General features: G+C 47.8%; 1 protein-coding gene across 1 annotated transcript in view; it reads left to right on the top strand.

The window, feature by feature from the left end:
* The window catches only part of msi2b (musashi RNA-binding protein 2b), a 187,931-nt gene that overhangs the window by 145,449 nt on the left and 15,633 nt on the right, over window positions 1–26,849 (top strand). The window contains exons 9-11 of the mRNA XM_062473699.1: window positions 2,042–2,156; window positions 8,130–8,204; window positions 18,560–18,619. Coding sequence (XP_062329683.1) covers window positions 2,042–2,156; window positions 8,130–8,204; window positions 18,560–18,619 — 250 coding nt within the window. The remainder of the gene's footprint in view (window positions 1–2,041; window positions 2,157–8,129; window positions 8,205–18,559; window positions 18,620–26,849) is intronic.

Here is a 26,849-nt window from a genome sequence, read left to right as displayed (position 1 = left end):
ACTGAGCAGAGAAAGGTCAGCAGCGGGGGTTCTGTGCCGGGCACCCTGCTGTGTCCTGGTCTTTATGAACTCCTGGGGGTCTCAGACTGGCCCCCAGAGGGCGCTCTGCCAGGTGGTGACCGCCTCTCTACAGCTGCCTGCCCTCTAGGTTCGAGCGGCACTGTCTCCCTGTGCCAACTGAGCTAGAAAGAATACCTTTTTCACCAGCCACTGTAACTTTAGCTGGATGAAAAGAGAGCAGGAGCCATTGGAGATACATAAGGTACTTAAACTAGCCTATTTATTTAGACTATTGATTTACATGTTTACAATGGAGATTGTGGAGATGAAGGATAATGACATCATTCAGCCTGACTGTGTTTATCTTTTCTCTATACTCCCGAACAGAGAAATATGCTCTCGAACAGCAGAGCAGTACACACACACTCCAGAGCCGTGAACTCACACGCATACACCTAAGCAGTACACACACATTTTTGAACATCCCCCCCCTGTCCTTCTTCCGTTTTCTCTTGTGCCAAAGTCTCCACTGTGCTGCCTTGATAAGACAGACAGACAGCCAGTCAGTCCACCTGTCAGCCAGTTAAACAAATTGAAAGCAGTCGGCCAGTGAGTCAGTCCCTCTTCCATCCAATTAGTCAGCCAGCAAAGCTAGCCGGTCAGTCAGTTATTCCCACAGCCAATCAGCCATTCCCATAGCCAGCCAGCCAGCTCTTCACGGCACCACCCCATTAATACCGGAGCCCTCTTCATATTTTCATTAGGATGTGAAGGACTTCATCAGTGCGGGAACCTAAGCCGTCTGGATAATTAGTTAAGTAATGGCGGTGGAGAGCGCCGCTCGCTCCGCTCCTCCGCCTCCACCACTGATGACAGCCTCTGACCGCGGCGGGCTCCCCACGCCCATTAGCCAGTGGGAAAAAGACCCCCACACCTCGCCCCCCATCTCCTCCACTTGGCTGATGGGGAATAAATTGAGCCCCCCACACACACACACACACACACACACACACCGCCCTACACTTCTAGTTAAGGTCCTGGCCATTGTGTTTAATTAAAGAGAGCATTTGAAGGGTAGAATGGCCTTAGCCATCCTTTTGGTTTTTGTTTCCCTGATGTATTGATCGTATCTAAATGATGATATTGGCATGTTCATTGAAACAAAGCTCCTGACCTTACCAAGATGGCCTTGGTGCTGTCTCGGACAAATCTGTCTTGTTTTGATATACCCAGCTGATAAAGAGAAACAGGAGTCAAACGAGGAGGGTTGTAAGTCACATGAGTGCAAGAAAAGTAAAGAGGGAGAAAGACTGTGTGTTTGTGTCTCTATTGGGTGCACGCCACTGAAATTGAAGCAGTGGGGCTGTGGGGTAACTTGTGGTGGAAGTTGGTGAAGGAGGGTGTGAACGTATGGAGCAGCTTGAGGGGGGAGGGGGGTGTAATAGCACCCCGGGGTGGTAGCGGTTGGGTGATGAGAACCAGGCGAGAGCAGCGAGACGGTAAGAGTGATGAGAACATTTGGCAAGACTTTGCCTGGAGACACAGACCCTTGCTCGTCTCAGCGGGCAGACAGACATAAAACAACTAGAAAAACAGGGGACACCTTTCATCTGCTGGGGGGGGGGGGAGGGTGTAAATGAGACCCCATTTATGCTCTTCCTGTTATCTCAAGTTGAGAGACGCCGTCGGGTCGGATGGGGCTGACCAGATAGCCCCCTTGTCCGACGTGCGGTCAGACCTCACAGGAGGATGCAGTTGCCTCCCGAAATGAAACCAGACCCTCTAGAACCATCCTTCTATATTTTACCTTACCCACCTTACGGTACCTTTATCAAGGACAATACAAATCCAGACCACGACCGCAGGTTCAAATACCGCCAGCACCACACATTCAGCCTGTCCAGTATGCGTCAGAAATGCACTCATTTACCAGGACTGTTCGGGGTGGATCAGGTACCTATTAAACAGAGTCGTATTAAAGCGGCTCTGTGAGATTTGCGCATAGCTAACGACTTTCGTCTCTTCTTTTCTGCCCCTGCAGGTAGAATGCAAGAAAGCCCAGCCCAAGGAAGTGATGTTCCCTCCGGGCACGCGAGGCCGCGCCAGGGGCCTGCCCTACACCATGGACGCCTTCATGCTGGGCATGGGCATGCTGAGTAAGTACCTGTCCACAGGGCCACACCACTGGTGCGTGAGAACATGTCCATCCAGAATGGTTGGAATCCCGGTCAGGGTGATCTGTGCCCTGGTGCCGTTTGCGGCCTCTAGCTGTGTATTCCTTTGAATCCCCTCGTCACCTTGCTCTGTTTGGCGAGGCTGAACACTGAACGTGATGGGGGGACACGTTTCTCCACTTCCCTTGGCTTCACCTGCTCTTTGCCCTGCTGAAAGTAACTGACAGTACACGTATGGAGGAGAAGGCATACACAGCTGGGCTGTGTGCAATGACTATGACATCATCGGTATAAGTGATGCTGACATCATCTGCAAAAAGGGACTGTGACCTCAGTCTGTAACCCCGAAGACAATTACCTCATTCAAATCAAATCAAATCAAATTTATTTGTATAGCCCTTTTTACACGCAAGCATGTCACAGAAGGCTTCACATATGCCCATAGAACTGCCCCTCAACCAACCTAAACCCTCAAGGAAGACAAGGAAAAACTCCCAAAAAACTCTCAACAGGAGAAAAAAAAATGGAAGAAACCTTGGGAGGAGCAATTCAGAGAGGGATCCCCTCCTCCAGAGACGGTTGGTGGGAGAGAGGAGCAGAACACAGGCTAAACATAGTCATACAGTGTCGATGGGTTTTTAAAACACCAAAATCCATTATTCAACTTTATAGATGTAGGACAGATGTAGTGTGTGTATGTGTGTGTGCGACTCCCCAGAGGACCCCACACTCACACATCAGCAAGAGCACACCAGAGGACACGCAGCGGTCCACCTTGTACCCACGCACAGACTGCACGCGCACACATGGACACAGACCCTCCCATCTCCCCACCCCCCCACCTCATTGGCATAAATAGCCTATGGGAGTGTGATGTTAGTGGCATTTAGAGACTATGACATCATATGCATTTAGACACTATGACACTTTGGAAATTTAGATAGTGAGATTATAACATAATCTGCATATAAGGACTATGACATCATCCACATTTAGGGATGGGGGGCTTCATTTAGAGACCATAACATGATTACATCTTCTGCATATAGGGACCACAATGCTGTGACCTCATTTTCAAATGTAGAGAGCCAATCATCTGCATATATGCAAATCTGCTGCACATTGCTTAGAGTGACAGCAGCTAATCACTGCATATCCCAAACCTTGTCATTTTCCTGTCACACTGACTCCGACACCCACGTACACACACACACACACACACAAACACACACACACACAGTCTGACATGACAGCAAGGGAAATCACTAGCTCTGCATGCGAAACGCCACTGATGGGACCGACTGCCAAACGTGCATGAGTGAATAATAGGTGGGGTGGTTGGGGGGGTAAAGTGGATCGACTCCCCAGAGGACCCCACACTCACACATCAGCAAGAGCACACCAGAGGACACGCAGCGGTCCACCTTGTACCCACGCACAGACTGCACGCGCACACATGGACACAGACCCTCCCATCTCCCCACCCCCACAGATTTCTCCCAAATTTAATTTGACAAGAAGCTCGGATTCGAGGAAGGCACTCCGATTTCTCCCTCCCTCCAGTCGACGCGTCAGCCCCTTGCTTTACTGACAAGAGATAATTACTGTGAGATTGATCGTCTGCCGAAAGTAACTGAAGCAAATAAATCGTTTGATGCCGCGACGCTGAATCCGTAACACAGCTAATGGAAGCACCCATATAGGTCGGACCAGCCCACCCATAATTTGACTTGATTAAGTGCGCTTACGGGGGTGGTTTATATGAAAAATGCTATTAATAATCTAAGATGCACACACACACATACACACACACACAAACACACAGCTACACACAACCATAAACACACATATTTCCATTTTCACTGTATCCTACCCCAACCCCCCAGTCCAGCGAAGCAGGAGCTAGGCATTATACAAATAAATGGGCAGGAAAATTGAAGTAATGTTAAGTTCAAAATGCATTCTTTCTTTTGTCGGACTTCCATAATCCTGAATAATAAGATCCGGATGTACCTCCAGGTTTGTAGTGAAGGAGGGGAAGACAGGGTTAGACAGTTCGTGCCCTTTAGTAAGATACGCCATGATATGTGTTCTCTATATGGTCTGTTTTCTTAAGGATGTTCTGTTGCAACAGCAAATATGTGGTGACATTACAGTAAGTGCTCTGGCAACAGACGCTCAACAGGCATAGGATGTGAATGTTAGGGTGAGGGTTATTTACAGTGCATACTGAATGGAACAGCACAGGCTTGTTATACCTGAAGTGCCTATACGTTTTGTAAGAACACACCGGAAGGGTTATCTCCATAGTGACGCTGATGTTAAGCAGGCAGAACGTGGGACCCAGCGTGGGGAGGAGTCTGAGGAGGAGGGAGAGGGAGATAGAGAGGATGTTCCGCAGGAGAGAGGGAGATGCTCTGGCGACATGGTGGTGAAGGGAGGCCTCTTATCTAAATGAAAGTCAATGGCGAAACGTTTGTCAATTTGCATAGGAAAAAAACCCACACATCTACAACACTCATTATTTAGCCAATGGTAATTCCTTACTTGCCCGAATCTCATTAAAAGGCCCCTTGTGCGCTTCGCTTTGTTTACGGCACCTAATCGAGCCATTTATCTTTATTGTGTTAGCGGGCCGCATGTATGTTTGCTGAAATTAATACGCATTTAAGCCCCCAATACCCCCCCCCCCCGCCCCCCCTTACACCCCTCATAGCTTTAACAGATGGGTAATTGATTTTAAAGTGAATCTGAACTGTTGAGGCATAAAATAGGTGCATTAGCATGCATATTAATCTGTGCGTCGAGGGGGGGGGGGGGATCAAGGAGGGAGCTGGTTGGGGCCGGATAAAGTGACAGACGAAGATGCTCCGCGAGATGACTTGAAGGGGATGGCGGAGGGAGGGAGGGAGGGAGGGAGCTGGGGCGGAGACGGGCGGCGTGAGGGGAGACGCGCACATACGCACACGCTGCTACACAGGTGTGCACGCTCGGGGCGAAGTGTTCCCATCCTCATATGCTGGAGCTGCTCGTCCAGGACCCCTCTGCTCTGTCTGCATCCCCCTCAGACATGAGGCTCTCGCATGGTCAGGTCAGGGAGAAACCAAGTCAGGGAGTACACACGCGCGCGCACGCACACACATGCGTAGCGCACACTCGACCACTCACACGACTACGCGCGCGCATCCCACAGAACTACACATCAACCTACTCAAAGGTACACAACACAAGGAGACTCACGCACCGACACTCATAAAACCACTCACACGTACTAACCCCTACACACACACACACACACACACACACACACAGTCGCAGCTGTGATGACGTGCCTTTCACTTCAGCCTCGGCGCTACTGTCACGTACATACTTGCCCAGCCACCTGGAAAAAGGTTTGAGAGACTCTTCTCTTTCAACCTCGCCCTTTGTTCGCTGCCACGATATACTTGATACGATGACTGTGGAATAGATGTGTGGGTACGTGCGTGTAGGTGTGCCTGTGTGCATTTAATAATGCACCGTATGTCTGTGCGTGTGTGTGTGTATAGATCCAGATGTCTGTGTCATTTTCATGCAGCTCACCGTTCAGACACAGCCGAAGCTGAGCAAGAGATAATGGCTTGTGTGTTTGTGTTCATCTGTAACAGACAATAGGATGTGACGGAGGGCATGTGAGTGTGTGTGTGTGCGTGTGTGTGTGTGTGTGTGCGTGTCTGCTGAATGTCAGTGTGTCTGTGTGTGTACCACTCACCCAGACAGTAGGTGGCTGATGAAGTGGAGTGGAGACCTGAGGGCTGTGTTGTCCCTCCCCCCCAACACCACCACTATCCCTGGACCCTGGAGCTGCTGGCATGCCACTGTGTTCAACTACCCCCTGCCCCCCTCCCATCCCACACACACACTCACACTCGAACCTATCCCCCCACTGTCAATAGGGCCCCACCACACTCTCTTATTCACACACATACAAGCACACAGTCCCACAGCCAAGCCCCCTTTAACTAAATGTCACAGGAAAAGCCCTGTGTCATGTATATTTAGCTTCCAAGCTTGGCATTTGCTCCTCTTTAAGAAGAAAAGCGCACACAGGAGGGAGGGAGGGGGGGAGGGAGAGAGAGAGGGAGATTGAGAGAGGGGGAGAGAACTGGCCTCCGTCATGCCTCAGAAAGCATGCAGCACCGTGTCACAGGTAGAAGAGAGACGACTCACTCTGACTGGCTAGATGAAAAGAGCTTTCTCCTTATGTTGCTATAAGAAGCGAGTGTGTTGGTTTAAGAACTCAACAAGCCTCATGGACATTCATGGCGGAGTGGAGCTAAACCTCTACTGTATAGCCAGTGGATTATCAAGGATCAAGTGTTACACACGATATCCACCTCTGTTCTAGACATGAGTAGTTATTCAGTCATGAATCTCTAGTACATGTGACCACATGACCAGACATCGGGCATTCTTTTAATTGCATAGCTTCCCTAATGGTGTGTAAATACTGGGTTTGTGAATAACAAACCACAATGCTCACCCTCCTCCCACCAAACATCAACCACACAATGTAAGGTATTATATATTTGTCAGACTGTCACCGTGGAAATTTTGACAATTCCTCGAGCTTAGCGTCTGGACAATAAGAAAGAAACCAGGTCTTAAATGTAGGAAACAGGGTCACCCAAACTATGTTCTCTGTAGGAATGTTTTATCGAACTTTCTTTTTCTGTGAGAGTCAGCAATGGAGCGTGTCATTCACACAAATAACGTGGTAACCTACATTTCCCCCCAAACTGTTTTTCTTCCTTTAAAAGGCTTTCATTTCTGCCTGTCGTGCATATGCTCCACACATAAGCGCAAAGACACACACGCGCACACACACACACTCGCTCACAAACAAACACACACAGCCCAGAATGTTTTAACGGTCTCCTGTTGCTGTTTTGCAGCAGGGGGGCCAGTAGGGCAGGATTTCGCACAACCAACACATCTCATCCTGCCACCCTGCACAGGCCTCCAGTCTGGCAGCCGCACAAGTCCAGCGTGTGTGTTGGGTCCCGTCCCAATCCTGCACTCCCCTCTAATCCTCCACCGTGACCGGGACAGACTTGAACGGATGCAACATGGCAAACACTGCTGATGCGTTTTTTTTTGGGGGGGGGGGGGGCACGTGCACATGTACACATGCCAACATTCGCTATCAGTAGTAACGTAACGGGTGTGTACTTCCAGACTGGAAAGAGAGCTAAGGAGCACTTGTGAACTATTGTCATTAAAAATTTCTGCATCAGCAAAGATAGCAACAGCTGCAGAAGAAAACAAAAAAAGGAAAGGGAAAACTAAACACATTGCCAAGTAAATTCCCAAACAGCAGACTCAGTGTCTTTTTTGCCACTTTGGACTGACTTTAAGCTATCGCTTTATCGTACCCGCCTCCACCCCTCCCATTATTGTTTCCTGTGCTGTATCTGTGCAGGTATTAGCGGACTGGCATTAGCCAGCCAGTGAAAGACACTGTTATAATCCCCGATGTCCTGGGCCCAAATCTCATCCACTCATTGTCTTGCTCACCGCAGTGTCCTTCATGATCGATTAGCCCGCGCCATAAAAGAAAGGCTATCGATCAATGACACTCGTGTGTGTGGGTGTGTGTGAAATACACGCTCACTTGTCCTACCTCTTTACAAAGGGATGTCTGTGTGTGTGTGTGTGTGCGTGCGTGTGGAGCACGTACGGTTTGAGTGAGTATGTGTGTGTGTGTGTGTGTGTGTGTGTGTGTGTGTGTGTGTGTGTGTGCGTGCGTGCGTGCGTGTGTGTGTGTGTGGGGTCTAGGACAGCATGGCCAGGAAGGATCCTACTGATTCCCTAACAGCCCATACTGTGAGAGACAGAGTGTGTGTGTGTGTCTATGTCTTTCAGGAGACTAAAATGGTTTAACACAACTCTTCATTTCTTCCTCTCCCCTCCAAGGTTACCCCAACATTGTTGCGACGTACGGCCGAGGATACACTGGCTTCGCCCCCAGCTACAGCTACCAGTTCCCTGGTAAGTTCCATCCAGTTAGCCGCTGTGTTCGTCTCTGCCCGCCCGCCCGCCTGCTGGGGTGGGTTAATGGACCCCCTGCTGCTTCCCAAACATACTCAGAGCTTCTCAAACCCCCACCCCCCCATCTCAACACTCACCCCATTAACATTCCCACACACGCACTCATACAAAACGGTATACAAATAAATACAGGAAGCTCGATCTCTCCCGTGTGTGTACACCCTCACACACACACGCGTGCACGCACGCATCTGATGTAGTCACGTCCCCTCCCATCCATCCTTTTCTCTTGTACACTTACTTCCCCTTCACATTCCCCCTTCACACACACACACAAACACACGCACACACTTGGGGGAGCCCCAGGGTGATCATGTCACTCTAACCCCAGTCGGCTCCGGTAGAAGGATGTATTCCTTCCTGGCACGTCGGCACACCATTATCAGCCTGCTGGCTGGGAAAACAGATGCACCCCCCATCTTTCCCCTCCCTCCCTTTGAAATGTGATTTGATAAGGTAACATTATGCAATTATTTCACCATTCACTTCCCATAAAGACCTTTACGATGCAAAATGCCAGAGTTGAGCCCAGAAGCTGCCAACAGCACTCAGTGGTGAGACACTCTTCAGGCGCGATTTCATGCTTTATTTAAACGTGTTAGATTGTGTGTGCGTGCGCGTGCCTACCTTCTCTTGGCATCCATGTACCAGCGTTGGCAGCGTGCTTGCAGAGTCAGGAACTGTCCTGAACACGGAACAGCAACGTCATTCAGTTTGCATTTGTGGGAGGAGGTAGCATGTCAGCCCCATACTGCCCTCTGCTCCTCATGCCTGCTTGTGAACCAGTGTTGGTTGTTGATCATAACGACAATCTCCTTTTGGTGGTAACTGAACATCGACAACGCTCCGCCTTCAAAGTGAAGAACTGCCGATGAACATTTGAGGTTGCGTCGGCACTGCGTGTTTCTCTAAGCCTTGATTTGTAATTAACAGCGTACAGTAAGTATACAGTAGAACACAGGAGGCCCTGGGTGGCTGCTTGTTGCCTCTGTGTACCCCTGTGCTCTGCTGAGGGATCGCTTCAAACGCATGGAGTTCAGACAGAATAATACTGAATCGAATGGATACGTTGATGACGGGAAAATGAATAATGAAGTGGTGTAAATTGGCAAGGGCTAGTGAAAACCAATGGTGTGACTAAGCCTGGGGGAAAGGATTAAAACACATCACACTCTTTCTCTGTGTCTGTCTTTCTGTCTCTTGTCTTTCTCTGTGTCGGCCTCTCTTTGTCTGTCTCATTCTTTGTCTCTCTTTTTTATCTCTCTTTCTCTCTACACAAGCTCCACATCCAGAGACTAATCAAATCCAGACACTTCCTCTCTTCAGGAAATCACCCCCACTATGGAGCGAGCACACACTGATAGTCACTAAAAGACACACATACATGCACATATACATAGCTGGGGTTCAGCTATGGTAGGCTTTGCAAAAGCTCCAAATCTCTCCGCAACTCTCTGTGTAACTCTCTGTTAGAAACAGTGGTCACATGCAGTCTTTTGATATTTGTATTCAGTCATGTTGGAATGGATATGCTAAGCAGGGGATGAAACGCAGTGCCCCAGGTTTGGCCCACTAATCCATCCTATAATACCAGACTCTCGGTGATGATATAGAATGTTTTTTTCGTTCTTCTCACCATACCCAGATTCAAAAAGCGAATTCAATCAAGTCCCCACAGTAAGAGTCATAACAAATAGAAGGCATTGGCTTCTGTTTTTACTTTACTTAGGCTTTCCTCCCTCTCCTCCTCCTTCTCCTCCCTCCTTCTCCTTCTCCCTCCTCCTTCTCCTTCTCATCCCTCCTGCTCCCTCTTCCTCCTTCTCCTTCTACCTCTCCCTCCCATGTTGGCACTAGCAAAAAGACATAGAGAGAGCAAGGGGGCTGATTGCTCGGGGTTAACTTTGGCGCTTTGCTCTAATCCCCTGGCTTTTGCTGTAAAATGATCTAGCCTCAGCACTGGGCACAGGCTCGGCCCCTGTTCTGTCTGCCTATGATTTTCAGATAAGGCCTCAGTGACCTTGCCGGGTGGACATGTAAGGTGAAAACCCTTTTTCTTCCTCTCTACTTGTCACGTCTGGGGATTTCGCATAAGCTCACTTGCTCGCGAGGTTAAAAATTGACTGTTGAAAAGGAGCTAAGCACTGCCCTTAATCCTCACAGAAGACTGAATTTGGAGGAGCTCTGATGGGGAGGTGTGTGTGTGTGTGTGTGTTTTTGCGCGCCAGCATGTATCCATAGTGCAAATGTTATTTGCACCGGTGAGTGTCTTTACTGCCTTTTCCACTTACCCTCCCAATGTCTGAGACATTTTGATGTCATTTAGTGCCTATTTCTTTTACCGGAGTTGCTCCGATTCACACATTTTCACACTGAATTGTCCTTCTTGTGCTATTTTTATAGACCCATATCATTGAATGTGCTCCTCATTATAGCTCTGGTACAGTCTGTGCGGTGACAATAACAACATGGGGGAAAAGGCAATGATTACAGTTTGCGTGCCTGGCTTTAAATTTGCTTTTGTGTTTTCCTCTCCACTGACGGCTATGAGATATGCTGCCTCAGGATGCCATTGCGCATCTAGAAATAAAATCATTTTGCGTGTGTGTGTGTGAGAGAAGAGCGTTTGTTTAGACCGTCTTCTGAATAGCACATGGACAGGAAACAAAGCCTCGCCAACAAAACCGTACTGCAGCACATCGAGCTTAGACCTCGAGTTGGGTTATTTGTGCTGTTTCTTTTTTAATACTATTCTTGCCGTCCGCTACCCCCTCTCCTGGAGGCTGCTTCCCAAAGAGGAAGCGCTTGAGTCACACATTGCCTGTCCAACGGCGTGCATCTAGTCCCCTCTCTCCCTCACACACTCGTCCCTCCCTCCCTCCCACCCTTCCTCCCCCCTTCTCCATCCCTCCCTCCCCTAAGAAGCGAGCCAATTGTCTCCTTGTTTTCCTCACACCGGGTTTTTAGCGTCGGAACGCAGCGCACACTGATGAGAGCTGAAGGGTGGCGGCGTCTCAACCGCGGAGCGCCAAGGTCACAGCCTCGGAGCGCCCGGTCGCCCTGCGAGAGCAGCGCCAGGGGCTCGGCTGAGGCAGACGCTCCTCCCCACAGCCTCCCTCACCTGACTCCTTTTTTAAGGGGTTGCCTGGAATTGATGTTTCACTTTTGATTAGGTCCTAATCAGTTATGCAAACAGGAAAAGAGGGCGAAGGATGCTCCCCCCGGCACAAATGCACACTATCTCTCACACACACACACACACACACACACTTTCTCTCTCTTACACATACACACACACGTAAACTGGCAGACAAGCAGAAGTGCACACAAATACACGCCGGCAGCCAGACAGATAAACACAAACACACTCATACGGACACAAACACACTGGGGTCGGGCGATTCGAGAGAGGAGCTGAAGAAATCCTCTCTCTCTTTCTCTCTCCCATTCTGTCTTTCCACCACTGGCTGTCTTGTTTCCGGAGAGAGCGTCATATCATGTCTGCCATAAGGACAGTTCTGTTTAACCAATCAGCATCTGAACTGAAAGCCTTCCCGACGTCACACCTGCATCTCTACCTTGCTCTCCGACCCCCCATAGCCAGTAAGAGGGCGGGGGGGGGGGGGGGGGGGGAACCGTGATTCTTAATCGAGGTATTAACGTCCATTTCCATATGCTTTGTTTGAGGGAGTGTGTGCAAATGCATGTGGGTATTGGGATTTCGATGGGAAAATGGACAGAGCTGGTAGAGAATGGAAGAGGGAAAACGTCATGAAGAAAGGAGAGGGAGGTGAATACGAAGTTGGTTGCTGTCTTGATGAATGTCTTGAATGAGGGATAAGGAGAAGGAGAGAGAGAAAAAGAGAGAGGGAGATTGAAAGAGAGAGAGTGAAAGAGAGCGAGCACGGGCAGCTGTTTCATCTCATCCACGAACAGTGGGTGAAAATCACCTCTAATTGAAAAGCCTGCTTATTAACCCAGCAGGAATGCAGAGGCAAAATGACTTTAACATGTCAGAGGCTTAGACACTCACACACTTTAAAGCAGGCCTTTGGCTAATTTGGAGGTAATTCTACAGAGTTGTGTGTGTGTGTGGATTATGCATGTGATGTGTGTTTATTGAGTGGGCCTGGCCTCAGGTCACAGTAGGGGTCAGCTCACTGAGATTGATGCTGCTGTCAATCACACTAACACACACAAACACACACACATGCATTTGCACTCACTCACGCAAAGCCAGCATATGGAAATGGACATTAATACCTCTACCAAGAATTCCGCTCTTCACAGGCATAGCCCTAAACAGCCTCACAACCATGTGGCCTATTGCCTGCTAGAGGGTTATTACCAACAGGAGCTCTATTGTAAACAGACGCCATTTTGGCACCATTCCAGAAGGCAGAAAACTGTGAGAGTGTTTTCCCAATTCTTTCTGCCTTTCTCTTGTCCCCTCGGGCTGTTTTTGACCTGGCATGCTGGATCTATCTGTCCGTCTCCCTGTCCCCTCTGCCTGATCTGATCGAGGCGTCGTCTCCGTCTCCTGACAACCTTGCAGCTCTTTCTCCCTTGAAGAGTCCCACACAAGCCCACACGCACAGGGGGGGCGCACCTTCCGTCATTTACCAAGGACGAGACGACACTGCTACGAGAAATGACGGATACACGGTGATATGGAGAAGAGGGGTTGGAGAAGGAAGAAAGGAAAAAGAGGGGCGAAGCATTGGAAGAGAGAGAGAGTGATAGAGTGAACAAGAGAGGTAGAGAAAGTGTTAGAGAGTGATAGCCTCACCCCTCAACCCCCCCCCCCCCCCGACTTAGCTCCCAGGTCTCGCCCTGCTAGCTGGTAATTGCCCTCATTGTGAGGTCGGAGCAGCGGAACGCCTCCCAGCACCCCCCAGGTGTCATCCTGTCGCCCCAGCGATGCCACCCAGCCCACTAATTGCATGTCGCACCAGGGCTTCTTGCCTTGTGTGCGAGAGAGTGCGGGGTGTTCTGTTCTGGATGTGCCGTCAATGAGGCACGACTGGAGATGGACGCCTAGGGAGCTGGACGACATTCCGGCCCTCTTCCACGACCGTCTCAGACGCTGTTAGTATCCCATGGTAGGGCGCCCGCTGCCACCAACTGGGACTGCGACAACCTTGGTCTGACTTCCAGTTTTTTGGGACTGCCATTGACCTTGGCCTGCTCCCGCGCCCCGCACGCCTAGACCGGGCCATGACTCTTCAGTATGGATGACCAAAAACATTCCAAGCGGAGGCTGTCAAACGCTACTCGTCTAGGGTCACTCTGCTGTCACATAAGTGGTCTGCCATAGCAGAGAAGGGTCTATTACTGTAGATGGTGTCTTTTTTTGCAGGGCCTTCGAGGCATTGTTGTCTGTGAGCTGTTACATAATTTGGCTGGAGTGGAGAATAGAGCCCAAGCGCAGGCAGACCCCCCATCTCATCCCCCCCCCCCCCCCCCCCCCCCCGCTGGGTGCTCTGGGTTCAGTTGCAAACAGGCTCCCCGTGTCTGTCTCCCCGACCTGTATTATTTTCCCATTAGTTTCAAAAAGGCCCGGTCATCACCTGGAGAGACACAGCCGGCAGCATTGCCAGGTTCTGAAAGCCGGGCTGGCGTGAGAGGAGAAGAGCCTCTTGTGTTTCGGTCTAGTGGACACTAGTATACTGGTAGGACTACTCCCAAGTGGGATGGATAGATGGGAGGATGGATAGATGGATGGATGTGCCAATTGTGTCCTTCCACGGCCTAATGCCTTAAAAAAAGCCTTTTTGCGTACGGCTATAATGCTTTGTTGTGGGTGCCCCCCCCTACCCCTCCCTCCACCCCTCCTCTCCTATCTGTCCCAAAACATCACAAATTGCTGTGAGTGCAATTGTGGGAAACCAAGATAACTTTGCAGTAGGGGCGCACACACACATCCACACAAACACACAAGAGTTTTTATCAGTGGAGGCTATTTACTCTCCAGCTCAGGCCCACTGTTAATAGTAAGCCATTTGAGCAGACGAAGCTCCCTCTCGGCACCAACATAATAAATGATATATTAAGCTTTGGGGAAATCATAACTGTGAAGCTAAGCTTTTGCCTATCTCACTCACTCTCACCAATCTCCCTTTAAGTGTGTTTTTGCTCTCAGTGTTCTTGGCACAGTGTAGACAGTCTTTATCTGGGGTGTTATATTGAACTATACATACAGTGACAGTCTATTCAGTGGCTAAGCACACATTTTCATGCTTCGTATCTGCAGTTCACACTTCCTTTACCCGGCGACATTTCACATCTCATTGAGCCGAATAACGTTTTCGACACCCGATTTTTTTTTCTGTCCCCCCCTGCTTTTTTCTCTTATATCAGGTTTCTCATTAGACGATGGTGTGAGGTGGTGGGCGAATTGGGGGTGAATGGTGTTGTCGTGAGTAGTGGGAGACCTGAACCCCCCCCCCCCCCTTCCCCACAGCCTTTTCTTTGCACATGCTCAGTGCCTCCAGTCTTTCCCTCGGAGTGTCGTCTTTGATTGCTCCGCACACAGAAGGCAGTCTTTGAGCGAGCGCTTGGCACAGCACCCGTCGAGGACTTTTTTTCCTTTTCGAAGAATGACTCACCGTGCATTCCACTGCACCGTGAATAAATGGCAATGGAGATTGCACTCTTTTCAGATATCCATTCTTCTCTTGCTCTCCCCCTCTCTCTCCCCATTCCCCCCTCTCTCCTTTTCTCTTGCTTTTCCATTTTCATTGCTCATTTTTCACGAGCCAACCATCGCTTTTTTTGCCTCCACCTCAAATCTTCTTGTAAGCTTAAAAAATGCCTGCCTTGGTGACAAACCTTACTTGTACAGTATGCTACAAGGGAACCCCCTCTAGACAGGAGGAACACACACACAATACAACTCTCGCTCCTCATGTTTACTAAAACCTGTCAAACTCCCCTTTAGAAATTGTCACCAGCAACCGATTTCTTTTTTTATTATTGTGAAATGCTATCATCACATCAATAGTTTGTTTTGCAAACATGCTGTATGCACCATATTTAAAAAAGGATCAACATATACCAAGAGGGAGAGATTGTAAAACCCATAGGTCATTAGAGGTGAGGATGTTGGGTGTATAAATGGGGAAGGGGGGGGGCAATAATGATGATGAATGGATGAAATTAAGAGAAGGGGGGGAGGGAGTTTGGCACTGCATCATAAGCAGAAACCCCCTCACCCTAAAATAGTATTTCGGAGAGCTTATCTGCTGTGATGTGCACACTCTTGTACATGTGCACTTGTGACCAGAATACACAAAACAAATGTCTAACACCACGGACATCCATCAGTAAGTTTCATCATCCTGCTGCAAATGTCTGCAATCTTCTACACGGCTCTATGTCAAATCAAGGAAACAAGTGCAGAGGGCTGCAGCACAGCCCGGTCCCATCCTCGCTAGGTGTCCTTTCCTCATCTCAAAAGCACACACACACACCCCTCACACACACACCCCTCACACACACACACGACTACATCCTGACCTTCTATGTCCCAGTCCCTGTTGGGATCCTGAGCCGCTCGCCCACATCGCTACTCGGCTCAAAAAAGGCTCAAAAAAGCTAAATATTAGCTTCATCTTCCCGGTCATAAAAGCCCCGTGAAATAGATTTAAGTGGTCTCAGAGGCTCCCTCTCTGGGGTGGAAGAGCCAGCATTGAGGCCTGTTCTTTGGACAACAATAAACCAGAGATGCATACTATCATTCACCTTGCCTGAGCCTGTACTTTTCATAATACCACTCAAGAAATTCGCTCAGGCTAAGCCACTAGCAGTGTGTGCGGATGGTGACCTCGGGTGTGAATACAGGAATACAGCAATTGAGCCATTAGTCTACAGTACATGTGTCATTTTTTTGTGACAGTCTGTGTCCTTTTGTCAAGATAGTGAAGTTAGTGAAGTTAACACATTCAGGTGTAAATTGAGGTTTCTTTGAATCCCATGCAAATGTAAACAGTTAGTGTTTGCGTTAAACAGTTAGCAGGGAAGTAGAGGCCGAAGGAAGGAGAGAAGGTGGTCCCAGTCGTTCATCTGTTCATCGTTGCCCTCCCAGTGTATCTCCGACCAGTGTGTCTCTTCCCCAGCATGCACCTTGCACCACACTGTGTTCCTGCTGGCTGGGGTAACAACATCATTTCGGAAAACACTGTGCGTCCGCCTTAACCCCTGTGACCTGCTAACACAACCCCGCTGGACATGCAATTCAGACTCACTTATACCTCCCCCTGCTCGCTCTCTCTCTCTCTCTCTCTCTCATATTCCTGTCTCTCTCTCCCTTGTAGTCCTCTCTCTCTCTCATATTCCTGTCTCTCTCTCCCTTGTAGTCCTCTCTGTCACTCTCCTCTCTCGCTCCTCACTTATACGCATAATTTCCCGCCCACCCCTTTTCCCTCCCTCACTCACTCACTCCCTCCTCTCCTTTTCCCCTTTCTCTCTTTCCTGTGGTGCACTCACATCCTCCTTCCTTCCCATCACCCCTCCTGTTTGAATTGAACTGCCCCTTGTGGAAACAGACAGAAGAGGCGTTGGGGATAGAAGACTTATTGTCTTGACTGTCTGTCTGAGTCGTGTCTTATGAAGAACAGACAAACGAACACACCAGACTTGGATCTGTGTTCTGACTTGTCCCGTCCCCCCCTCCCAATCTTATCCTTCACCATGTCGCCGACGTGTTGATTACGTTATGGAGCACCAAAATGAGGGATTATTAAGGGCTCTCTCCCAGTGGAAGCAGTGCCCATGGACGGGAGGCCTTTGTTTCATCCTGAAGAGACGGGAGATGGCAGTAATTACACGCCGTCAGTCCTGTCTGAGTGCCAGCATCTGCCCGTGTCACTGCTCCATTGTCTGTCAGGCCCCTTCAATCTCCAATAGCCCTGCCACCGCCGCCGCCCAAACACGTGTGTTTTAATTAGCTCTGTCATTATATTTATATCATAATAATGACTTGAGTCCTCCGTGCGCTACGCCTTTCATTGCCCCTACCCCCCCCACACACACACACACACACACTTTCCTTAATGATGATATTTAATTCCCAATGTCTGAACTAAAATTTGGACAAAGTTGGATCCATGAGATTTCCATTTCTTTGTCTAATCAATACTGTGGTGATGAGGTTTGCATATTTCTCGCAAACGTGTACTTAACAGCATATTAGATATAAACATGGTGCCCAGTACAGTTGGAAATAAATCATTGATAACATATCCAGAGTATATCTAAAGAATATATATCGAAGATAATGTTTAACTGAGTGTAAATAGTGTAATGGTTTCTTTTGAAAGCTCTGAATACCCTAATATAGTGTTAATTACTTGGCAGAGAGTAGAGAGAGAAAAGAGAGCAGTCTGATTATATTGCCAATATAACCTGCCGTTGTTGTCCTTCAGCAACTAAACTCCCACCTGTCTTTAAAGTAACATGGGCGCATAATGCCAGTGTTCTTCCAAGATCTCACACACTCACTGGCAAGACCTTGCACAGACTCACACACATACTCACACAAGCACACAAACAGTCCCAGTTCTTCATCTACATTCCCCTCTGCCCACCGTATGCTACTGGTTGGGCTCCAAAGGGGGCACTCCAATTGAAACTATAAATTCCAGACTCCCAGTCACATAAAAACACCATAAAAGGCGATAAAAAAGTGGAAGTGCTGAAGAGAATGGGTGGTCGCTCTGTCCAAGCCTGTTCACCGTCTGCTTAACCCCTCGCACACAAATAATCCCTGCGCCCCGGGCCCCACAGTCAAGCGGGACTAGACGGGCCGTTTACGCCGCCCGGAGACCAAATTAGCCCCCTGATTGATAGAGTTCCAAAGCATAAACCTCGACAATCGCCAGCCTGCTTCGCTCTCCCTGCTTTTACGACTTCTTCCTCTTCCGCCTCCCTCATTCTTTCCTGCCTCGTCTTTCACGAAGCAAGCCGCTTGGACCTGGCAAGATAAGTGACTTCAGCGGTGTCCAAAGTGTGCAAGCGTGTTACAAATGTCCATGTCAGCCATCACGGCACGGGATTGTGTTTTTCAAGTTAACTCTGTACCCCAACGATGGAGGGCTTTGTTTTCTTGACAAAGAACTCCGTTCAGAGATGGCCTCGCATTAGGCAAACGCACACACGCACTATTGAAAGTGTGCAGGAAAAAAAGGATGTTCTATGGCTTCATTTGGTGGGGACCCACTCGCCACTGACATCACTCCGTTGCAAGCGGCCCACTCGTGCCTCCCTCTCTGACGCAGCTGCCCCGTCTCTCCTCCCAGGCTTCCCAGCGACGGCGTACGGACCAGTGGCGGCGGCGGTGGCGGCGGCGCGTGGCTCAGGTAGGGGGGCCCGTGGAAGACGCGGCTACATGGCATACTCTCAGAACGCAGGTAAGCGCTCTGTTGGTATTCTGTGTGGCCGCCGCTCTCTCCATGCTGTTCTCACCAGCCGCCTCTCTGCTCTGTCACACACACACACACACTCACCTTGCAGACACAGGCATCGCTGCAAGAGAGGAGAGGAGGTGGATGAGGTTCTCCCCCATCTCTCTTCACTTGTTTGTGGCTCAACCAGTAGCTTCCGTACCTCTTCTGTAACGATGCCACTAGACAAGGACAAAGACATACGACCAAATCCTGGATGCACATGTCTTAACCAGTACTATAACAATTATAGATCAATCTCAAAACTTCCATTTGGGAGCCATATCAGACAAATCTCAATGACTTCCAGTTACATATGAGTACAATAACATGAGTGTAATTAAACGTAGCAGTTCATCCAGGTTTGACGCTCATTATCATTTCTCAAGCGTTAGTACAGGCACCCCAATGCACGTTGCTATACCTTTAACTAGGATTAAGACCAAGTCATTCCAATTGTCCCTTCAGTTATTAACCATTAACATCATAAGCTGTTGACATCAATTAAACGCATTTAAATTGAGTTGAATTACACTGTGCAAAAGAGTTAGGCGCATTTCTCGGGTGTGGTCTGGTAAGCCAAGCATTATGAGCACATTCATTCCAGAGTCCTACTTAAATTTGTTTTCTCTTTTATTTTGTCCCTTGTATCCTTGACCTCCTATTGATCGGGTGGTCAGATAGCTTAATCAATCACTCTGACTTTGTCCACAACCATATATAGCTAAATAAACAAGGGGGAGAAAAACAAGCAGCCAGCCTGAAATTGACAGACAACATTTTGGCTCGGAGGGTAAAATGATCGCCTCGCCTAATTGGCTGTCAGAACCCAGTTGGTGGTGTGACGCAGTCTGCACTCTGACTGTCAGGGATTGGATGTTCTCACTTCCTGGTCTGCCACACTCACACACATCAACACACACAGACAAACACTCAACAAACACATACATACAAACACAGACACAGTGAGTACACACACACACACACAGCCGAAGCCAGACTGGCACAGTCTCACAGAAATGTCTGATTTAGAAAGTGGCATCTGTGGCAAAACCAAGCCTGTCCAATCGATAGCAGCGCCATGACCAAAAGTCTATCTGAGGTTCCTTGTTTTTCCCCTCCCTTGTGAGCGGACACGCTTTGTCTCTCGAGGCTAGATGAGAGAAAATCAAATCAAAGTAATACCATCAGCTGAGATATCTCCTATGCTACAGGGGAAAGCTCTTATCCAGAGTGTTAGGGGATGAAGGTGTAGGACAAAATAAGGGGTGCTGAATGAACGAGGTAGACCAATTTGGCTTTAGTCAAAGGCAACCATGGCCATGCATATCAGGGCCAGGACCTGGTTGGTTAGAGCCTCAGACGGTTTAGGGAATGGGACAGTCACAAACTGACCTCTCTGACCTTTTCCAGTCCTCGTGCATAAGGGAGTAGGCATTCACTTCAACCCGGGCCACAACATTTCTCTTTCATTGGCCCACGTGACTTGAACAACACATTCCTCCGTCTCTCGAATGATTCACTGTCAGTGGATCTTCCCTGCAGATTAGAATGGCAGGTCGGACCGGAGAGCTGACATTTAGACTTGACCTTTCTCTGAAACTTCATCTGGCACTCAGCAGGCTGTCGCATGATTTTTTCATATCCTTTGCTCTGAAGATCATAATGTGTTCTGTCTGATTGGAGATATCACAGGATGCAGAGGCTACAGTATGAGTCCATAAGATGGGTGTTGACCATTTCTTATATCGGAATTTGTTTGCTTTTACCATTCTTTCAAGACACAGCCCTTACACATATAAAATGCCTACACTTTTTTTTTGTGTGTTGTATTTAAACATGCATCGTGCTTCATAAGCATTATCAGGTCTTTGGGTGGTGAGGCGTCAAGGTAGTTATTTCCCTACTAGTTCCTTAGCTTTATGTTTTGATTGGAGAACTTAGAACAGTAGTAGCTGTATTAATATCTTAGACACCAAGTTATCTTGACACTCACTCTTCTCTGTCTTAAGTCTGGATGACAGTGCACTTAAATGCTAATCATTTCTTTTTATTATATTTTTGTTATCACCGAGTCAGACATCTGAAGCAATCAATGCTAAAACATTTTTGGCAGATCCAAAAGTTCCAGAGAGAATGGCATCCGAGCATTTATTTAAGTCTCACTGCAAAAATACAATGAAGATGATTTCACGTAATACACAACTCGAGAGGGACATGATTCATTGCAGCTACATTCAATTTAGTGAATCATTCATGAGTCATATTGGAAGTGAGTCACATACAAGTGTAACAAGGGGTGTGTGTGTGTGTGGGGGGGGGGGGGGGGGAGGTAGAGCATAGTACTGGTATCTAGCAGGAACAAATAGTCACAATGCTAACTCCAATTACTACCTGTGAAAAATTGTCTCTTTCATAGCAATTAATACATTGCTCAATTGCTTTAGCAACATCATAGTCTATTCAGCCTCTGGTCTTGAATCCCCCCCCACCACTTTCCCCACCAATTCCACACACACAGTCTCTCCTCCAACTCCATGTCTAACTCCCACCTGCCCACTTTGTCCTAGATTAGTGAAGCTCATTCTTGCAGGAATTCTACATATCTTTCATTCCGTCACTATTAGTCCTTTAGTCCTGGCAGATCAAGGGCAACCAAACCATACAGACAGCTGTGAGATGTCCATATACATGTGCATATTTACGCATTTCACCATTATATCACCAGAAAAAATCCTCTAAGGTCCACCTCTGGAATGTGAGGTGTATTTTGCTGTTAGTATAACTTGTATGTGGTGGTGACTAGGGAGAATGTGACCACGTTTTTTTTTGTGTGTGTGTATCTGACGTGGGGGGTTGGCCCCACAGAGAGCCTGTGGCCATGACTGGGTGTCCCCTACCTGAAGCTCCCTCCTCCTTCTCTCCCTCCTCTTCCTCTTCGCTCTCACACCAGTCCTCTTGGCGCACTCTGTCTGCTGGAAGGTTGGTCCACCCCCCAAACAGCCGTATCCCACCCCAGCCCTGCTGCCTCAGATTCTGACCCCCACCTGTCAAAACTGTACTGTCCATTCCCTCCTCCACTCTCTCTCTCTGTGTCCCACCGTCTTGTCTTAATCCCTAATACCTTTTCACCCGTGCTCATTTCAGTTCCTCGCTCTTTTGTGCATTATTTTACCATATTTATTTCCGTTCAGCAGGAGTCCATGGTTCCGTTAGTGTCCGTATAGGGTTCATTGTCTTGCCGTCGACTCCTACAGTGCACACATGGCTGGAGGCCTGTCTTGTCTGCATGCCACCTGCAGCTGCGGTCCTGTTTCTGATGAACCATGTTAGTGATGAACGTAGTCGTATTGTCGATGCTGGCATCGTTATCACAAATCATCGATGCACATTAGTCCTTGAACACAGACATGTGGAGTGTACTGTACATGTACCAAGCTAACACAGTCTAAGCATACTTTAACCAACCAGCTGCTGTATTGTTTTTGCTTCTAGTAATCTATAGCAGTTTAGCCTTAGCATATGTAAAGGACTCAGCAGTCTTTTTCATTCCAAATCTGTTCTGGATGGACTCCTGTGTTTTTAGGACGTGGCAAGAACAGAGATGGTGATTGGCCTGATTGGCAGTGCCATTCTAAAGCAGTGTGGCACTCCTGGCCTGGCAGGACATGATTTCTATTCAGCTGCTATCCGAATGAACTGAGCAAGTGAACTCAGTGCTGCTAACATACCTTTAACTTTTTTCTCACTCACTCTCTCTCTATCTCTCGCTCTCTCTATCTCTCTCTCAGTGTGAATTCACATCTTTATCTTACCTGATATGGAAGTCTGTGCAAGACAAGTGAGGGGAAGACAATTGAGTGGACACTGGTTTGTCATGTTGCCCCTTTAGTAGTTTCTCTCCTTTAACCTTTTCCTCTTTTCTCTTCCTTTCTCCTTTTTCTCTGTCCCTAACTCCAGGTGATTATCCTGGGAGAAAAATAGTATATTCCTCTGCTTATCTAGAGTATTTGAAAGCGGGAAAATAAATGTTGGAGTGCATGGCCATTACTTTAGTTGTAATTGTCCATCTGCTAAATAATGTGCTAAATCCAGTTGATGAAATAATGTTGTCTAGGCTCCTCTCTCCTCTAACTCATCCCGACTGTTTTGATGAACAGCAAGAACAGCCAAGCATTCAGTCAAGAGACAAGGCTGTTGACTCAAACTAGGCCACCCTGCCTTTCACCAACCTCACCCAATTTCTTAAGGAGGGTCTGGAAATATTTCGCCTCATTTACAGAGGCCTGTCTCTCACTGTGATGAAGACAGATGTGTGTCTGTGTGCGCTCCCCTCTCACCATCAGTCCGCTCACTTGTTTGTGAGCCCCTGTCCACCTCGATTCTCTGGGTGTTTGTTTTCTTGACATAATATGATAGAGGGACAGGTGTGTGTGTGTGTGTGTGTGTGTGTGTGTGTGTGTGTGTGTGTGTGTGTGTGTGTGTGTGTGTGTGTGTGTGTGTGTGTGTGTGTGTGTGTGTGTGTGAGAGAGAGCATGTGTGTGTGTGTATGTGTGTGTGTGTGTGAGTGTGATGAATGATGAGCAAGAGCACCGACGAGGGGTGAAAGTAGAGTGATGGCTGTACTCCTTGCGTGAGATCCAGGATATACATCATCCATTAGATGTCATTATCCCAGCCTATCTGAGCTCAAAATGAGGCTCTATTATCTATAGATTATTTATGAACTGCCATCGCTGCGGTTGAAAAGAAGTCGTCTTTTGTTAATTAGTCACCTATTCAGCTAGAAAAAGACCCTTTGAGACGAAAAGTGAAAGCCACCCTGGGAAGAAGAGAAAGGAACATCTCCATTCTTTCAAAATTCCATTCCACGGAAATGAAGCTAATTGCAGATGTTGAAAATCCAAAGCTAATTTCAAAGCATATTTGACAAGCATATAGACACATTTTTGTAAAGGGTGAATGTACTGTGAATACTGTGCACTGTGATTTGAATGCAGTGCATGTTTGGAGGAAAGAAGAGAGGGGGGTGTTAGAGGGAATACCATGTGTGTGTGAGCGTGTGCACTTAAAAGTTGAATTGTATGTGTTACTCATGAATAATGTAGCGTGTCCTGTGTATGTCCTTATCTATGCGAGATGGCAAGGCCCCTTTGCGGGATCAACACTTTTTTTGTGTGTTTTTCAAACACGTACACACGCACACACTCACCCCAGATGGACCCACGAACTTTGACAGTTTTGCCCCAGGCATATTATTGTGTCAAATGTTATTTCTAAAGTTGGTGCCATTTCTCCTGGCCACTTTTCAGCTCGTCCAATTTTTTTTTTTAAATACTTTTTTTTAGGTCTTTTTGCTTACATCAACAGACAAATTGTGTGAGTAATTTAGCTGACAGGACAGGTGTTAAGCAATTTCCCCTCCATTAGATACATTCAGACGACAGATTTGGCCGTGTTCACTGCCATCTTAAAAGGCTGCTTCTGCCCACACTTCTCAAAAGGAGTGCTTTAATTGAAGATGGCGCATTACCCAAAAGGCACAGCTTCCAATTTTACCTGGCCCAAATCTATCATTTTAATGTTACCTTTACTGTGTGATAGGTTTCACAAGGATAAGCGTCCTGAGCCTCTGTCTCCACATTGCATGCTGGGAAATGGGAGTGATTATCAGCATAAGTGATAAACTTGGGAAGGATACACTCCACCGCGCCTACCTACACCGTTGCCTTGGCAACCAAGAGCCACTCATTTGTTTTTCAGATGAGTAATTACCTCCTAATTAAAGAGGTGTGTGTGTGTTGGGGAGGTGGTGTAGGAGAGGGGGCATGCAGTTGTGGTCGCTATGATTAACGATTATTTCCTAATCATTATTTAGGACACAGGAAAGGGTATTTGTTTTCTACTGCAGCTCCTTTTTTTGGGCAGAGGTGATGTCACTGTGCAGCAAGTTGCAATTGGTTGTGGGAAGGGAGGGACAGATGCACAGTATGCCGTAAGTCTAGTTCGAAGACAATTCCATAATCCGTCTGAATAGAGACACAGAACTTCAAATGTAATCGTATGTGCTGTGTTGAGTATTGGAAGGGTTCATGCAATAGTGCATTGTATTGGTTCTTGACATTTGAAACAGTCAAGTTTTACACTTTACAGATGCATTGAGCTGATTTTCATAATAGTGAATCTCTCTGCTGCTGTTGTTTGTGTGTGTGTGTGTGTCCCCTTTCTCTTCTTTGGAAAACACACGCCGGGTGTCAGCTGCGCCATGTTGCCACCCTGGGGGGTGGGGGAGTGGGGCAGGCAGATGTTTCTTGCCCCCATTGCATCTGTCAGGCCATGCCGGCGTCAGACTGAGGCGCTGAATACGTGCTCCGCCACGGAATGCGTCGGGGATCTACGGGGACAAACCATGATGTAATGAGGCCCTCTGGACACAACATGGAGGTGTCTTCTGTGGACGTGTTGGTCTGTGTGTTCATCCTGGGTGTGGGCGCATCTGGGCCACTGTGGAGCGCTGCATTTGTTTCTTTCATATTACAAAAGACAGTGTTTTCAGTGTTCTCTGCCTAACATGATCAATCGGCGATCATAGTTCTAGATTATCATTAGCGCTTCCCGAGAATGATTAACCAAACAAAGCAAATCCTCAACGAACGCACATTTAGTTTCAAACGCACACAATAAGAATATTAGCTCACATAGGTTAGGTTATTATGTTTACAGGTTTAGATTATTCAAGGTTTAGATAGGCTGCAAGGGATTGTCAAGAGGAGTAGCCACCCACACAGGTTCCAATGAACCTGTTTCTGTACTGGAATTACAAATGGCAATAAATGACTAACTTGATCACACGCTCACAGCATTTCCCTATTGAACGTACAGAGGACACAGCGACTCCTTGGTGGAGAATCCGACCGGCCACCCATTACCATGGCAACTTTGATGTACTGTAGCCAGCGTTGATTTTTAATTCAGCTTCCAAATTTTTCACCTGCACACTCTCAAAGTAAATCATTTGCATTGCTCGTAAAATTAGCGCGCCACGATAATCAAGGGCCCCTCTATTCTTCCAGATGGCTGAGCGGAGGTCTCTGTAGTCTGTAAATGGTCTTTTTCTTCTTTTCAATTTGGTCTGTCATTCTGCATGTCGTTTTTTAGACAGAGAGCGTGGTATCATTAGACGTGATCTGTGGGGTCTGAAAGACCTTCACAGTGGCGAGCGAGCCCTGGGCGAACCCAAAGACTCATTTTACACGGTTGGGTAAGGCAGGGTAGTGTGTGTGTTATTGTGTACGTCAACTACCTGTGTGTGTGTGTGTGTGTGCTTTGGTCTGTGCTCATGTGGGAGGCAGAGAGAAAAAGAGGACCAGGGAGCTCCCCCTCCCTATCTACTGTTGGAACTAATGGAGGAGAGGGTGGCACGCGTCTCTAAAGGTCTTCATTTGTTTGTTGTTAAAGATCTAATTAGGAAGATGAGAGGGAACCGAACAGGACGCCTGTCTCGGCCTAATTAGAGGGGAGCTCAGAAATCTCTTTGAACCTCAAGGACAGCCAGCTATTAGCTTGCACATCAAAACTGGATTAAACCCTAAGTGTGTGTGTATGTGTGTGTTTATTGTCTCCCACCTTAAGTGATTAAAGATGCACTGCTCAATTGGGCAACCCCCTGTTTTCTAAAGAGGTGCTGAAGACAGAGGAGCCCGTGTGCAACCTCAACCTCTCTCTGTCTTTTATTCTCTCCCCTCTGCCTCTCTCTCTCACTATCTCTTTCTCTCTCTCTCTCATCTTGCCTCATTGAATATTTGAAGCTACAAGTGTCGTCTGCACATGAAGCGTGTGCATCTTTTGCTCTTGCAAAGTCCTGTTTGACTGATTTACTGATCTGTCTTTCTGTCAATTTGCTAAAGATAGGGGAACGTTTTGACGTTCCCATCAGGTGGGTAAAAAGGAAAGACGTAGATGCTTTTCTCACAAAGCCAAAATATCAAAAGGCTTAAAGTTACTGTAGACCGCACAATAATACACTCTATTTAGATACCTACAGTATCTATCAATGTGTCCATCCATGGATCCACCATCCATTCATCTATTCTTCCATCCATCCACCCTGTCACCATCCCTCCCATCCATCCATTAGTGTTTTCCC

The sequence above is a fragment of the Osmerus eperlanus genome, chromosome 11, assembly GCF_963692335.1.
Source record: "Osmerus eperlanus chromosome 11, fOsmEpe2.1, whole genome shotgun sequence".
Taxonomy (NCBI): Eukaryota; Metazoa; Chordata; class Actinopteri; order Osmeriformes; family Osmeridae; genus Osmerus; species Osmerus eperlanus.
This window is presented reverse-complemented; position numbering and strand designations above follow the sequence as displayed.